At 48.3% G+C, this 17540-nt stretch overlaps 1 protein-coding gene across 3 annotated transcripts in view; it reads left to right on the forward strand.

Annotated features, from left to right (window-relative positions):
- The window catches only part of DGKH (diacylglycerol kinase eta), a 681607-nt gene that overhangs the window by 592664 nt on the left and 71403 nt on the right, over nucleotides 1-17540 (forward strand). For all 3 annotated transcript variants that reach the window (XM_078657279.1, XM_078657278.1, XM_078657277.1), the window contains exons 23-24: nucleotides 2484-2618; nucleotides 6183-6349. In XM_078657279.1, the coding sequence (XP_078513405.1) occupies nucleotides 2484-2618; nucleotides 6183-6349 (302 nt within the window). The remainder of the gene's footprint in view (nucleotides 1-2483; nucleotides 2619-6182; nucleotides 6350-17540) is intronic.

The following is a 17540-nucleotide window of genomic DNA, read 5'->3' on the forward strand; positions in this document are numbered from 1 at the left end:
CTGAGGGGTGTTTCAAAGCTTTTTGTTAACCATTATCCATATGCAGAATCTGATTAAAAACATTACTAATAAAAAACAGTGCGAGTTGTGTACACTTCCTCCCAAATTGTTCATTTATTAGTGAAATTTATATTTTCTAATGTCAAATTCGAATTAAGAACTTAATATGAAGAAGTACATATTAATGGTGCATCACTGAGGGTGATAGTTCTCATGTTATTTGTATGTCCTTTGAATGTGTGGTTGCTTTTCCATCACCCAACAATATGATTCAATGCTGTTTAAAAAAAAAAATAGAAAATCATCAAATATTGCTTCCCAGGTTGGAAAAATGTAAATGTAAACATTCTGGAATTTCTTTTAAACAAGCATTTTTTAAAAATGTTAGGTATTTCTGGTGGGTTAATTGCTGGTTGGAGCTTGAAGTGAGAGCATTAGTGGTTGAATGTATGTTTTTCAGTGTTGTATGCCATTTGTTGTGGCTCTGTATGAGGCAGCATGACTTGGTGATAGAGACTTTAGTGTATCAATTGGTTTAAGATGGCACTTCTCAGTACCTACTGTAAGTGTTTTTTTAATGAATTATTGTCCCACACACACCTACACATTGACATATGTGGCAACAGGGATCAAGTCAGTGCCATCAGTGTGACTGTTGTCATGCATGTGAAAGCAGAACATCATCTTTGTTGCTCAGTATGGAGTATCATATGGTATTATTATTATCTCTTAGCTTGTATCTTTTCTAGTATGCTCCAGCCTATGTTCATTTAATAGCCAACCAGTCGTGTGAATATTTTGCCGAACCCTCTTATGCTACTGCGTTTTTGGATAAGGAGCATACTTTTATGTATAATCATTCAGATATATCTTAATGTACAGACCAACTCTTCTGAGTTGGAGTTGGTGCAGAACATGTGTAGCCAAGGCCTCTCCATACCAGGATCCAGTATTCTTGATGAATTTCCACACCCGGCAATTTTTACAACTGAAGTAGCCCAGAGGGAACAGGTGATCAGCTTGTTGTCCTGACCTATGTCTTCTGTTGCAGTCTAATGTGGACTAGGGTTTCCTCCTATCATATGCTGAAAGGGGCACCTCAGAGCAGTCTTATTGAGCCCTGAATATGCACTATGTGTGTTAGATTATTTTTGGATGGTTTTAGAAAAGGTGGTGAAGATGGTGATAAGTGATTCTTCCATTATATATATTGCTTGTCAGTAACCAATAGAAGACCTGCTTATGTTTCAGTGAGAGTGGCTGCACGTAGGGAAGAGATTAATCTGTGTGTATTTACAAATAGATTCAATCAATCAGGAAATTTGTAGAGCGCGCTACACACCCGCTAGGGTCTCAAGGCGCTGGGGGGGGGGGGGGGGGGGAAGAGAAGCAGCTAGTGGTCGAAGAGCCAGGTCTTGAGCAGTCTTCTGAACGCCAGGAGGTCAGCAGTCTGGTGGAGGGGGAGGGCGTTCCAGGTCTTGGCAGCGCGGTGGGAGAAGGTTCTGCCTCCGGAGGTGGTTCTGTGGATGCATGGGACGGTGGCCAGGGACAGGTAGATTAGCCTTCTCAACCCACTTTCTCAATATACGCACACCATTGGAAAAGGATTAATTTCTGTGTGTAACCTGCACTTTAGTGCTTACACAAAACTCATCTTGCAGAAACTCACAACTCTTCTGCAGGTGGTTTTAATAGACTCAACTGTACCCACAAATGAGGAATTCTCAAGGATGTTTTTAGATGCTGTCCTTTCTCTCAATGGTCTTACCTCACTATCGAAAAATCCAGACCTTTCTGCGCGTGCCATCAATGCCAACTATATTAGGTTACAGTTCAGATTTACAAAGAGAAACCCCACACGGAATGCTTGCATTATCTGATTGCACATCTCTTCATGGTCCTATCAATTTTCACTCTTTAGAACAAGAGTGGAGAAGTGTGGCTCACTGGTTAGAGCAGCAGACTCTGATGCAGAGGTCTGGCCCGGGACCAGGGTTCAATTCCCGTCGCGGCTGGTCTTGGGCTCAATGTCCTCGGACCCGATAATTCTCTGGCCTCGGTGCCTACTCTAATAATGGGCACCACCCTGCAACTCTGGGCAATAGCTTGCTTAATCTCCACACGGGCCCTAACGCTAGGATGCCTGGCTTCACCTTGGGGTGCCCAGGAGTGAGCACCTCACAGGAACAGGCCAGGACGGGTTCCTCAGCGGCACAGCACGGGGACACACTGGCTAAGTGTAACCAGGCGCTTTTATAAGCTCAGGATTATTATTTATTATTAAAAGGATCTCAGCCCCTCAAGACAAGAATCGGAATGTCCAAAATCAAACATTTTAAATGATGTAGTTTCCATATTTGAAAGATTTACTGTTGAATAACATGTTTTAGTAAATAGGTAAAAACACAACTCAATTGAAATTACAACTCCCTGAATATATTGGACTGTGAACGATGTGTGCATTTTACTGTAATTCGCTGCAGTGTCGGTCAGTGAAAATCACCATACTCGGCGATGAAGGAGTACCAGTGCAAGTGGATGGAGAAGCTTGGATCCAGCCTCCTGGTGTTATAAAAATCGTACATAAAAACAGAGCCCAAATGCTGACGCGAGACCGAGTAAGTTAAAAAAGTATATAAGCATGTTTGTTTATTACATTGATTAGTTGCGCCCTATGGTTTGCTGTAAGAGATTACAATTCAACATTCTTGATCTACAAAATGGACAAAGTCTGTGAAGAACCTCTTGGAAGGCTTGCTATGTTTTTCTTAAGATGCTTTATATGCCACACTAACATGAGTCGCTCTTTCTCTTATTTGTGGCACACCGTTTCCATCAAGGGATTTTTTTCTTTGATATTTATAAACAGTGTAATATGTCTGTGCATGTGTGTGATTTACAAACACATTGTAAATGCTTCCATTTATTAAAATGATTTTTTAAAGCAAACATGCCTAGAAGAGGGGACGTTCTATGGATTTTTTTTCCAAAGAAAATAAGTCATTTACCATCCAAGTCAATCACTAAAAGATACAATTAATTAAGTCAATCACTAAAAGTGTGAATTTTAACATGGCCACTGTGAGGTTTCAGAAGATGCACTGGCCCACAATGCACAGCAGGGGCAATTACTTACTTGATTTTTTTTCTACTCTGTGGGCAACGATCCCTGAACACAATCTGTCTTTATAGGCTTATTCCCCACTGGAAACTCCATTCCATTTGGATTGTTGTTTGCCCTCATTCGATGTCTAAGGACATCTGAAATTGAATGCTGCATTTTATCGGAGATAATCCATCTCCTCACCTTTCTTTTCAGGTGCATGTTGGTTCTGTTTGATATATTTCCATCCTGCAGTGGAACGAGATCTTGGAAGGTTATTCTATTTTGTTTGGTTTGCTTTCCAGACTCTACAGAATTGAGCATTGCAATGTGCGTCTGATGATGCGCTATAACTTAGTGAATGACAGGGATGGCTATGTCCACAGGGCAAAGCTTTCCTTTTAGAAACAAAGTACTTCTGGGCCCACTGCTGGCAAAAGGGACAAGGACTGATGATGCCTTCATCTCAATATTTGATAGGGCTCATTCTGGCATCTCTCTGAGTCCCTCTAAAACACTTTGACATCATTGTCAGTCAGTGTCAGGTCATTGTTTGAGAGCTTCATGTGAGGCCTATTTGATGTCAATGCATGGCTCACATTTGAAATCTTTCTAGATGTCAAGGGTCTTCTCATCCAGAGCTTTGACCTTAAGTGGGGCTTCGCCATCAGAATACCAAGCACAGAACAAAGGAGAGGAAGACAGCCTCTCTAACATTAAAGGGAGCCGACACCTCTTGTCACTTCCTCCTGAGGAGGGATATCCTCTGCCTTTCCCTAAAACTCCTCCTGCTAGTGCTTAAAGAACACATAGTTAGCTGCAGATACAATTAAACAACATGTATTTTTGTAAAACATGCATTCAGCATGTGGTGCAACTTGCCACTAAATTACAGATTTTTATTAATACCAATACAGTGGTACTTGAAAGGTTGTATGAACCTCTCTGTATTCACATTTGTTACCATAACGTCAAACACAGATTTCAGCAGTGGGTGCATTAGTCCACTTCACCCCAGGCGTGTTTGTACAGCATATCAGCCAGTATCTTTTGCAGGACTTACCTCTCAGTAGCTTCCATGGGCAGAACCACTTTGTCATGAAAGACCTTGTCGAAATTTAACTATAGGGCCCCAACCCAGCTTAACGTGACAGCCACTGTTTCAGACTGAAATTAAAATAAGTCAAACACACAAGACAACGGACACTGAATCCCCTGTGTTGGATTAGGTCTCAATCATGCATAGTTTAGTTCATTTAGTTTCAATATAAATCAATGTACATCTTGAGAAAAGTCTTTGGAAACTTGTAAACCACACTAAAGAAAATGACAAGAAAAATCTGACTATTGCAACATACACATGTACATTAAATCAAGTACATTAAAAAATTCTTGTCTAGGGTGAGTATTCAGCTTTTTTGTAGTGTTCTGTGTTATCCAGTTAGCTGTATATTTCAGAACTGTAATCCGTAGTGTTTTGCATCACAACTCTGCATCCCCTATCAACTGGTTTGATTTTGATGGCACTGTTCTTTTTCAGGTGGCTACAAAAAGATCTTTCTTCCTTTCAAGTATGAAAATGAGCAAACTTACGTTGAGTTTTAACAAGAGATGTCTTAGAGAACCAGGTTCTCAATGGTAACAGTTTTAGGCGAAATAGAGGATGGCAGATGTTAAAATTAGAGGCAGTGCTTAATTTGTAAAAGAGGGAGTGCTGGTGTCCAAAGCTCTGCTCCTTGGTGCGTCAAATACCAAGGCTGCGTATTCTTGAACTCACCTCGGGCCTATTTAATCCACTGCCAGACACTGCTACAACCTTATCCCACTCTTGCTGGCCCCTATTTTCTCCCTTCTTACAAGTTTTTCCGTCTTTGTCTTCATTCGTCTTTGACGTTTGTGTGTTTTTCCCACTCTTGCTGCCAGTTAATTTCTGATGAGGCAAAATAAGAGCTGGTCCCCAAAACCGAGTGCTACTGGCAACCACCAGCTCAAATTAAGCACCAGCAACCACCAGCTCAAATTAAGCACCTGCAACCACTAGCTCAAATTAAGCACCTGCAACCACCAGCTCAAACTAAGCTCTGGTAAGAGGTCATAGACCAATAATGCCGTAGGAGCCAGAGAATGTTTCCTTGGAAAAGGAAGCCTTTAGTCTTATATTTGTTTAATAAATAATAATAATAATAATAATAATGAGTTTGACTTGGGCCTGTCTGATGCAAGTCTCCACCACGCCCTCGGTCTGCTTTCTAGAATCAGCCTAGGATGTGTAGATTCAGCACTTGTTTTCACTACTTTTCACTCACCTATGATCAACTTAAGCACTGAGCCTTTTGCCCAATGTAAGTGTTAGCTGAATTAAAAGCTTCCACGTTTTACTACAGATCCCTCTTTTCATTTGCATCTAAAACACTGCCGCCACGCTGGGCAGCAGAAAAACACTTTAAGGGTTGGGAGGCAGGGGTTGCAAACACAGTGAATCGTTGACACCTCAAGATATTGCATTGCCTGTCTGAGATTTGCCCCCACTCATCTAAATTAAATCTGCTCCTCTTGACAATGTGGGAACTCCCCTTTTGAGTCCCCATTCCCCAAACATCATCCGTACTAAGGTAGCCTATTGAGCTCTTGAGATTAAATGGGAAGTGCACCTCTTCCAGCGTCTTCGCCTCTCACCTGTGAATGATCACACACTAATTTAATACGGTGTCTAAATTATGACCGGGGAACGTACATCTGTTTCAGGTGGAAATAGTTCTAGTTAAATGCTTCAGTCTACAAGTAACACTCTATTTTGAAAATCCTTTCTTTCACATACGTATTAGGAAATCAACTTGTTAATTGTAGTATATTGTGTAATACAGGTTCGGTTTTGGTGCACTCCTACTAATGCATTGTGCAACATGCATAGAACTTTTCACTGTACAGTTAAATGTGCGTTTTAGTAGAGCAAACAAAGAATTGTATCTAGCATTTATATCTAGGAAGATATGCAGTGCCCGTTATTTAACACTTCCCATGAATTCGCCCCTGACCGATGCATTGTTTCAGACACTGAGTGTACATCTATACTTCGTAGGCTTTTGAGAACACGTTGAAATCCTGGGAAGACAAACAGAAGTGTGATTCTTGCAAACCAGCCCTCCGGCCTCACTTATACCCACAGCAAGCAGTTGACCTCGCTACAGAGGAAGAGGTTTCACAGATCCAGCTCTGTTCACAAGCTGCAGAGGAACTTATTACAAGGTAAGAAGGCGTTAACACATTGTCACTACAGTTTACTGTTCTGGTGTATGCTCCCAAAATGAAAGCACACCAGGTTTCAGGGGACATTTTGGGACAGGAATGCCCCCTGCGTGGTATACGGTCATGTTCCCCTGCCCTGAGTGCCCAACTTCTTGTATATCTGTTAACCTGGCTTTTCCTTGTGGTGTGGCATCTTGGGAAGTTACACATGTCCATAGAAGCCTAGGACTGTCCCTGGCTACGAGAAGTCTTGGACCTGTGCTGTGACTTGCAGGAATGCACCAAGTGTACCTCCATATAACAGTGAGCTACTGTCCCTGTCATGAGTATGGTGCATAGAGCAGTGGTGGCAGCATACCGTGGGTAGGCGAAATAATATGTGACAACATTTTTATCAGGGCGGCTCAGGTTGAGGCGTAGTGCACAACCTGTGTAAAGTTCTGTTTCTATGTGCATGCTCGGACCTGTGCTCTGGCATGTGTGTATTAATTGTATTTATGTGTGGCGCAAGTGTAAATCATGAATGGCGTGAGTGAGTCCGAGTACTGGAGCCCAGTGGGATTCATGTTAGATATCGCTGGATTCACATAGCTCGAGATGGAGGGTGAGGTTTGTGGTACAAGACATTGGGGGTTTAGTTCTTGCATTCCTGTAGCTGGAGGGAGGAGGCCAAGATACCGAAGTCAGTAATGGAGACAGGGCTGCCTTTAGATGTTCGATGAGCCTTTTGGTTAACAAGAAGCTCCTCATTAATTTTTCAAAGCATTGCCATTTGGTGGAAGGTAGGTGTGCGGGGTCGAACTGTAAACTCTAATATAAAAGATGAGGGGTCTTTGGGTGAAGTCCGTGCTTTTATCATTCCCTGATTACTCCTTGAGTCGGGCTGTTGACCGCCAGGTGCCAAAACCTCACACCTCTTTTGTGCTTGTATTGTGGGTGCTCTAGAATAAGAGAGCCCCAATGCTACCTGCAGTGAGAAGCCTCTCTCTACACAAAGACTGTGTCTTGAGGACAGTCTGCAAAGGATGCTAGAAAGTAAAACGATTCCATGTGAAGTGCTCAAAATCAATTTAAAAGTAGTTAGAAAACCAGCTGCTTTACTGGGAGCTGTGGATGGATAGATTTCATTGGTCCCTGCTCTCAGGGAGGACTAAACACAGGAAGAGGTACGACGCATGCAAGCTGTGGACAAATGGAGAGAAAGAATAGGAGAGCGATGATGGAGCCAACAAATGGGAAGCCTATAGGGGCGGGGGCTGAAGCTCACAAAGTATATACAACATGTCTCTTCGAGGCAGCGCATGTGCTGTCTAGAGCCAAGACCTAAAAAAAGCTTTAACAATTTGGAATGCCTCTACATGGCTAATGTACTACAGTCAAACCTGCAATGCCCCTGGCACCAAGATAGTAGTAATAAGTCTCTCCAATGCTGCATGATTTATCACTCAAACACTGAGCTTTACATACCATTTTTCTCTAAACATCAGCTTATGAGCTCTGAAACTACACACATTTACAACATCAAATATGGGTTTTTCAATCTTGGGATACATATATTCGGCAAAGCAAAAGGTTAGAATTTAGTTGGCTGGGCTGCACACATGAGAACTACTTATAGACATCTGTAGAGTTACAAGTAGCTCACAAACGATAAATTGGAGAAGCCTAACCTAGAGACTTAAAATGAATCAGCCTAACGCGCTCTAATCAGCCTCACCGTGTTTAATGCTAGCACGATGTAAATGTTTAGCACAAACCTTTTTCTAATATACACATTCTGGACAAATTCTTGGCTCATATCTCTCACCTGGATTACGCAGTACCCACTCTGCACACTCGTTCTAAGTAGGCGCGGTGCGTCCATTAGGGCGTGGGGGCGTAGCCCCCCCGCCCGCAGCCGCCCACAGCTCTGACGTTTCTGAACTTAAGTAAACTGAATAGTTTACTTAAGTTCAAAGACCGACGCCGAGGGAGAACTGACAATGCATGCCAGCCAGCATGACGTCAGACCGCGCGTCATGTTGACTGACATGCATTGTCAGACATGGGGGCAGCAGCACAACACAAGTACGCGTGAGTGGGGACGGAGGGCGAATTTTCGCACCGTGCCCACGCATGCGCACTTGTGTTTTAACTTGTTAGCGCATGCCCATTAGGTCTCCTAATGGGCGTGCTGCGGGCGAGGATTAACTGTGCCCTGGCGCTGCAGATTGGCTTAGGGGTTGCCACTCGGTGCTGCTGTTCCTGTTCCGGTTCCTGTTTGGAGATGAGGCGCCAACGCGGACCAGGAGCAGAGGCGGTCAGGTAAGTTTTCTTAATGTTATCTCCCTTGGCGCACCCCCCACCGTGACCCCCTCCCCCCGCAACCCCCCTCGCGAGTACTGCATTGATTTGTCCGCATTTATCGATACTGTGATATCACTGTGGGACCTGCCATTGTCAGGCTCTAATGATATCATTGTCTGACTCTATTTCAAGTGTGTGCGCATGCTGTTACATCACTCTGGAATCTGCCGTAATATGCCTACAATAATATCACAATCTGACTGTACATCCAGTAGATATCAGTGCTGTGATATCACGATGGGACCTGCCATTGTCTGGCTCTAATGATATCATAGTCTGACTCTGTTGCATATTTGTTCGTGCTTACTGTGACATCAATTAGGAATCTGCCATAATCTGGCCCCAATGATATCACAAATAGGTGATGATCAGAACTCGAGGAGTTGTACTCCATGGAATTCTTTGAAGTTGCATAAAAACTGTGAGAGAATTTGCGGAGTTCCGCCCACCCTCTGTTCTGTGCCGCATGTCGCATCGCAGCTCCCGCTCCCTCTGTACGGTGCCGAGGGCCATTGGTGGCTGGCGTAAACAGGCCTTCTGTTGCGTCAGGCCGCTCCCAAGCTCGCCAAGCAGCTGAAAGGAGGCTGCGTAGTTAGGGTGGCCAAACTTGACACACTGCGTCTGCACTAATGTATGCACAGGCACCACCATTTTAAAGAGCAAGGGAGAGTGAACAAAATTGAGTCCTGGATGAGTGATGTCTGTGTGAGTATAGGGTGAGCAGTGTGCCTGTGTGAGTCCTGGGTGAGTGATGTCTGTGTGAGTATAGGGTGAGCAGTGTGCCTGTGTGAGTCTTGGGTGAGTGATGTCTGTGTGAGCGCAGGGTCAGCAGTGTGCCTGTGTGAGTCCAGGGTGAGTGATGTCTGTGACAGTGCAGGGTTGGTGATGTCTGTGTAAGCGCAGGGTGAGCAGTGTGCCTGTGTGAGTCCATGGTGCTTAAGAATGCACCATTTGCCCACTCTTTTTTCAAAATGTTCTCGTGGGAGAACCCCCGAATCCCCCATAGGTGGTTGGGCCTCGCTCGCTGCGCGCGCTCGCCACAGTGCAGTATTTACGCCTCACCACTTTCAAATGTCACCAGCCGCCCCTGGTTCTAAGCCCCTTTCTACGCAGCCAGCATATTTGGCATAACATATTTAGTATATCAGGGTGTACAATCGGAATAAAGTCAAGCAGAGCTACATACATTTGTGTTCCCATGTTGGAGGAAACCAACGGTCCCAGATCGTAACAAGGGCGCGCACTTCTACTCTTGAGCTTGTCTTCATTGTGAAGCCAGAAGAGAGAAGTCTCTAACCCATTGAGCTAGAAGACCATTGCTATGAGTGAGCAGAGCAGTGAAGACCCCATCAATGAGAACCCTGCAGCCCAGTACAGTGTTTTATGTGGAGCATCCGGGGCAGTTTAGATAAATAAATAAATATTCTGAACTCACTTTACCACAGGACATTTGGTGTTTCGTAAAATGCTTGTCATAACATATTTTCTGTCCGATTTTCAGATAATTTGGAAAAGGAAAGCCCAGATCACAAAAACCATGTGTTTTGAAGCCATAGCAGGTGCATTAAATCGCTGTGCTATTTAGATGAAGATACAGATCTGCAGTGAGGGCCTCACTAGTATTCGCACAAGCCCTTTTAAAGTGTTTTAGTTGAGAGAACGTGATCTGACAGCTTTACTTCTGGTTTACGTTAAGCTTTCATAGTTTCACGAGTTGTCAGGAAAAAAACCTGAAATGTTTAAAGTGCGTTTGTATTGGTGCATTTCAAGTAAAATACGGAATTTTCGTAGTTGAATTATTTTTGCGTTATTCTGTGTAGCGGCGCCATCTAGTGTTCATTTGCAGTAAGTTAAAATTAACACCAACAATAAACGAGTGGCCGTGACGTAGACACATGTAATTAAAACGACGTGTCTCTCATTGAGCGCCACGTGGAAGGGCTGATACATTTTTACCTTAATTTAGTAAAAGTAGTACTCGTTATCAGTCATGACTTTCAGACGTAGTGCTTGTCTAAGGATGCGGTGAAAGGGCCAGATCTGCTGACTTGGGAGCTGTGGAACTAGTTTCGAGTCTCAGCGTCGACTCAATATCCAATGACTATCACTTACTCTCCTCGTGTCTTCAATAAATGGAGTGTTTCCATGTGTATAGTAGCTGGTGCTCATCATGCAAAGAGCTCCAATACCTTCGGGTCATATAAAACTGCAAAAAACACCACCAAAACATTTCAAATCTGAAAGAAACAGGTTAGTATTAGATTCCTTACCTTAGAATATCCCCAGGCGTCAGACTGGATCCAGAATTTTTTGCGTAGCAGTACCCTTGCGCGTCGTCTGCGGCTCCGCGGCCGTCGTTGGCGCCGGGATGACGTCACCGGAGTACTTAGACGCCGCCCTCGCGCGCTGACGTCAGTTCTTCTTTTTTCCGCGCCAGCAAGCGCCGATCCGGAAAAAGTGGTACCCATAGTCAATTTTTGACTAAACTTTTTGGATCATTTTTGATCTTTTTCGAAGTCTACTCAACTCTGACGGTGCCGGTAGGGATTCCTGGGTTTAAACCCTGCGAAGACTGTGACCACGACGACAAGGCCTGTCCCGACTGCCGAGCCCTGACGACCAAAGCTCGGCGGGAGCGGTCCTGCAAGCGGCTCGAGCTCCGGCGGTCGGCCCCGCGCCGCTCGAGGTCCCAGTCCGGACTGAGGTCGAGGGACCGGTCGAGGGGTCGGGGCCACCATTGCTCCGGGAGTCGTCTTCGGGCTCGAAGTCCTCAGGTAAGCACAAGAAGTCGAAGAGGCCTCATCGCTCTTCCGACTCCCCCCCGACGCTCACGCGATGCGGCCGGGGGTTCGTGTGACACCACCCACACGGCTCCGTCGGAGTCACAGGCGTCGCGGCCTGCTTCATACCCACCGGTCCCTGGGCGGGATGCGACGCCGGAGGAGATCGAGCGCTTCCTCATGGCCATGAGGTCGCTCTCTCCTCTGACGGGTTCCACGGTGCCTTTGGGCACAGCGGCCCCGTCTGGGGGTCCCAGTGGGTCGGAGACTTCGGCCTCGACGCCGTCGGGTGCTTCGGCCCCGACGCCGCTGGCGACTTCGGTCCCGGCGCCGCAGGGCCCCACTGGATCCGGATCCGGGTCGTCGGCGGTCGACCTGACGACCTCACCGGCGCCGACCCCCTCGGTATCACCTCCGGAGCCGATGCCTCCCTTGGGCACCGCTCTCGACGCCGCTTGGAGATTTCTACTTCAATGAACCGGCCCCATCCTTTGACAACCCTGACTATCAGGAGATGGGTGACGAGGAGTATTGGGAGGGGTCTGAGGACCCTCTGACACAAGAGTGTCAGTCTCAGCAGGACTGGGCAGGTGAGCTTGGGGATGCCAGTGGTCTGGACACTTCGCCAGACACTGGTTTTGTCTCCCCTCCTACCGTGGCTTCGGAGGAAGGGGCTACCTACAGTGTGGTGCTGATGAGGGCAGCCAAGGCCTTGGCCCTTGAGCTCCCCGTCGCGGCCATGAGAACTAACCTCCTCACTGAGGTCCTTAAACTTCAGTCAAGCTCGGCCGAGCCTCTGCTGCCGTTTAATGAGGCTTTGACGTGCGTTCTTTTGGGCACTTGGTCCAGGCCCGCTACAGGTCAGCCTGTAGATAGGAACATGGCCAGATACCACTGCCCGGCTCCAGGTGACCCTTGCTTCCTGTCCTCCCACCCTACCCCCGAGAGTCTGGTCATCCAGGCCTCGAACTCCCAGACCACATTCTCAACGGCTCCGCCCGATCGGGAATCCAAGAGGTATGAGCAGTACGGTAAAAAGGTATTCTCCTCCCTGAGTTTGGGACTGTGGTCAACCAACACCGCATGCCTCTTGGGCCGCTACTCCCACTCTCTGTGGGATACGGTTGCGGACGTGCTGCCACAATGTCCGGAGGAGGTCCAGACTAAACTCGCCTAAGCCCTTGCGGAGGGTCGAGATGCGGCACGGTTTTCTATCCGGTGTGGGCTGGATACCACGGACTCACTGGGCAGAGCGATGGCAACGGCGGTGGCGATTCATCGCAATGCCTGGTTGAGGTCCGCCAACTTTTCGGCTTTTGTCCAAAACACCCTTATGGACATGCCGTTTGATGGCCGTCGCCTCTTTGGGGACAAGGCAGACCATGCGCTTGAGCGCTTTAAGGACTCCAGGGCTACGGCCAAGTCCTTGGGCCTCTTGGCCCCACGCCAGCAAACGGGTGCCTTTCGCTCCTTTCGTGGCCAAGGAAGGGGTGCTCCCACAAGTGCTGCCAGGCACGCACCGTAGCCTAACATCCAGCGCGGTGGCGGCCGTGGAAACCGCCATGGCGGCGGTCGGGGACAACGGTGAGGCCAGTCCACACCTTCCCCTGCAGCATCTGCCTCTAAGCCCTCCTAGTCCATGCTTTCAGGCCCATGTGACGCCAGTGGGGGGCAGGGTTCGCCATCACCACTTCCACTGGCTCACTGTCACTTCGGACAGGTGGGTGCTGCAAATCGTCCGAAGGGGCTACTCCCTCCCCTGCGATACGACCCCTCCAGCCATGCCACCGCAATACCACCGCGTGTCGGGGGATCACTTGAAACTTCTACGAGAGGAAGTTACGGTCTCTTGGCCAAGGGGGCCATCGAGCGCGTTCCTGGGCCAGAAGTAGGGTGTGGTTGTTACTCCCACTACTTTCTGGTACCCAAGAAGGGCAAAGGGGGCCTACGCCCTATCTTGGACCTACGGAACATCAACGGCTTCCTCTGGAAAGAGAAGTTCAAGATGCTGACACTGGCTCAGATCTTAGCTGCCCTGGACCCAGGAGACGGGATGGTAGCGTTGGACTTGCAGGGCGCTTATTTTCACATCCCCGTCCTGCCGGCGCTACCTGCGGTTCACGGTAAGCCACGAGTACTTTCAGTTTACCGTGCTCCCCTTTGGCCTTACCAGCGCCCCACGGGTGTTCACGAAGGTGATGGCGGTGGTCGCAGCTCATCTGCGCAGGTTAGGGATTTTAGTCTTCCCCTACCTCGACGACTAGTTGTTGAAGGCGGGCTCGCCCCAGACAGTAGTCAGCCATCTCCAGACGACTGCAGACCTCCTGCACCAGCTGGGGTTTTCCATCAATGTGCCGAAGTCACACCTGTGTCCCTCTCAGAAGCTCCTCTTCATCGGAGCGGTTCTCGACTCGGCGCAGTTTCGGGTTTATCCTACCGAGCAGCGGGTTCGGGATATTCAGGCTCTGATTCCAATCTTTCAGCCTTTATCCTGGGTTCTCGGTCAGGTTGACGGTTTGGCTTCTGGGGCTGATGGCCTCCTGCATCCTTCTGGTGCATCACACCAGGTGGCGGATGCGGGCTCTGCAGTGGGACCTGAAGTTTCAGTGGGGCCAGCATCAGGGCCACCTATCCGACCATGTCCTGATCTCGGAGGGCACTGCGAGACAGCTGCAGTGGTGGCTCGTGGACCGTGATTGGGTCAGTGGCAGATCCCTCTCCCTACCCCAACCGGAGCACGTAGTTGTGACGGACGCGTCCCTCCTCGGTTGGGGAGGCCACATGGGAGAGGCAGAGATCAGAGGCCTCTGGTCTCCGGCAGAGTCCCGGCTCCATATCAAGCTTCTGGAGCTGAGGGCGATTCGTCTAGCACTGAAGGCATTCCTCCCCTCTGTCCGGGGGAGTGTAGTGCAGGTGTTCACGGACAACACCACCACCATGTGGTACTGCAACAAACTGGGCGGGGTGGGGTCATGGACCCTCTGCCAGGAGGCTCTGCATCTCTGGCAGTGGCTGGAACATCAGGGCGTTACCCTGGTGGTTCAACACCTGGTAGGTTCTCTGAACGCCAGGGCAGACGAACTCAGCCGACGGTGCATGATGGATCACGAATGGCATCTGAACTCGGACGTGGCGTACGGTCTCTTTCTGCAGTGGGGAGAGCCTTGGTTAGATCTATTCGCCACCGAAGAGAACGCGCAATGTCATCAGTTCTGCGTGTTGGAATTTCCAAGGCGGCACTCGCTCGGAGACGCTTTTCGTCCCGAGTGGAGTTGCGGTCTGTTGTACGCCTTTCCGCCTATACCACTTCTGCCCAGAGTGCTGAAGAAGATCAAGCGCGACCGGGCCCAAGTCATCCTTGTGGCTCCGAACTGGGCGCGAAGGTACTGGTATCCCGAGCTACTCAGTATGTCTGTCGATCCCCCGATTCGTCTGCCTCTTCAGGAGGACCTTCTGTCGCAGCAGCAGGGGACGGTCCTCCACCCGAACCTGTCCAGTCTCCACCTCCATGCTTGGAGATTGAGGGGCAACAGATGAGGCCATTTGACTTGCCTCCTGAAGTTTGTACTGTGATTCTGGCAGCCAGGCGTCCCTCCACAAAGTCGGTATACGCCTGCAGGTGGAACAGATTTGTGGCATGGTGCACAGCAAAGGCTGTGGATCCTCTCTCTGCCCCTCTTTCTGAGGTTCTCCTCTTCCTTCTTTCTCTTGCCCAGCAGGGCTCTGCTCTGGGCACTATCAAGTGCTACCTTTCTGCCCTTTCAGCCTTTTTAAGGCTACCTGATCAACCATCTTTGTTCAAGTCCCCAATTGTAAATAGGTTTTTGAAGGGCATCACACACATGTTCCCTCCTGTTCCATTCGTGATGCCTCAGTGGGACTTGAACCTTGTATTTACATATCTGATGTGCGCTCCCTTTGAGCCACTTCATAACTGTCCTCTCCGCCTTCTTACTCTGAAGACTGCTTTCCTGGTTGCCATCACCTCTGCCAGGAGAGTGAGTGAGCTCCAGGCTCTTTCTTCCAAACCTCCTTTCCTTTCTGTCCATCCGGACAAGGTTGTGTTGCGGACAAGACCCTCTTTCCTGCCCAAGGTAGTCACAGCCTTCCACATCGGGCAGTCCATCACCTTGCCCACCTTCTTTCGCCTCTGCATCCCTTAAAGGAGGAAGAGCGGCTCCACCGTCTGGACCCAAAACGTGCGCTCTCGTTTTATCTGGATCGCACATGCCAGTTCCGGATGGATGACCAACTCTTTGTTGGTTACGTGGGTGCTAAGAAGGGATGGGCGGTGCACAAGCGGACCATCTCTCGGTGGGTCGTGTTGTGTATCAAGGCATGCTACTCCTTGGCTAAGAAGGAACCTCCTGTTGGGCTGAGGGCCCATTCCACTCGGGCCACGGCGGCTTCCACTGCCCTGGGCCAGGGAGTCCCCTTGCAGGACATCTGTCAGGCAGCTACGTGGGCCTCGCTGCACACGTTCGCAAGACACTGCTTCCTGGACAGCCAAGTCCGGAGGGATGGCTTCTTTGGCCGTTCCGTCCTCCAGGACTTTCCGGTGTGATTATTGGTTCGCAGACCCACCACAGGGGTGGGTATTGCTGGGGTATCTATTCTAAGGTAAGGAATCTAATACTAACCTGTTTCTTTCAAATGAACAAGTTACCTACCTTCGGTAACAATATATCTGTAAGAAACAGTAGTTAGTATTAGATTACTTACCGCCCCACCCATCCTACCCGTTCTGCGAACCGATATCTAGGGTTAAGGTCATCCCCTTCCAGGACCCTAGTTTCCATGGCACCAGTGTTGGTTTTTAACATGGCTGAGCGTTTCTGGCGCGGAAAAGCTGTGTATAAGAACTGACGTCAGCGCGCGATGGCGGCCTTTAAGTACTCCGGCTACGTCATCCCGGCGCCGACGACGGACGCGGAGCTGCAGACGACACCTACCGACGCGCAAGGGTACTGCTACGCAAAAATTTCCTCCGGATCCAGTCTGACGCATGGGGATATTCTAAGGTAAGGAATCTAATACTAACTACTGTTTCTTACAGATACATTGTTACCGAAGGTAAGTAATTTGTTCTTTAAAACCACAACTGGACGGGCTCTTTCAATCAATCACAATTTGGCAGTGATAATAGGAGATGTTGTGCAGAGACTGCAGGCCCATTAAACCATCTTCTGCAACGGGGCAAATATATCATCACGTGACTTTTGTTTAAGTAATGTGCTTGTGGTTGCAGACTGCCTAGTCATGGAAGTCTTCTGTGTGGACTGGCAGACAGTCGTGAGCCGGTGGTGCATCATGCTGTATGGGGTGTTAGACTGGTTCTTCCTTCCATATTTAGGACTTTTCAACCATCACAGGTTATGTCTCTGGGCCCTTGAGGGCACCCAGATGCAATTATTGTTTGCACCATTTTGGTACCCTAGCAGTCCATGACAGAATGGTATACATACCAGGCCTCTCAGTAAGGGGGACATTGAGTTTTTCTTATATCAGAAGGTGGCAGCTGCAGCAAATGGCAAAAGAGGAGGGAGAAAGAGTTGCCTTTTGTCAATAACTGATCAAGAGCCCACCTCGGGCTCTGATGACCAGGCCTTGCACCTGGAAGCAGGTACCTCCAAAGGCTCCTTGCTGCTGTGCACTAACCAGACTCTAGGTCAGGATGCTTGTACTCACAGACCTAAAGACGGAAGTTGGGGCTCATCTGGTTGTGAGACTAATGCCCTACATCTCACCTAATTACAGAAAAGGACTTTTGGAGATACCAGAATGGATTCAGGGTTTATCAGGAAGAGAAAATCACCTCCCAGTGTGTACTGTTTGGAACAATTGCTGCTCATTACTGATAGGGGGAGGGGACTAATAGGCACATGCTAAACATTCACCAGACCCTTTGCTTCGGAGAAGAGGGGACCAGTGCCTAAAAACATACATAAAAAGTCTGAACTAGTGTAAATATTAAGTCACTACCAGTTCTCTCAGGACAGATACGTCTTTACAAGTGCCTGGCTTTTGTAGAGCGCAAGAAGCAAAACCAAACCTATTATATTTGT

The sequence above is a fragment of the Lissotriton helveticus genome, chromosome 8 (assembly GCF_964261635.1).
Source record: "Lissotriton helveticus chromosome 8, aLisHel1.1, whole genome shotgun sequence".
NCBI classification, from domain to species: domain Eukaryota; kingdom Metazoa; phylum Chordata; class Amphibia; order Caudata; family Salamandridae; genus Lissotriton; species Lissotriton helveticus.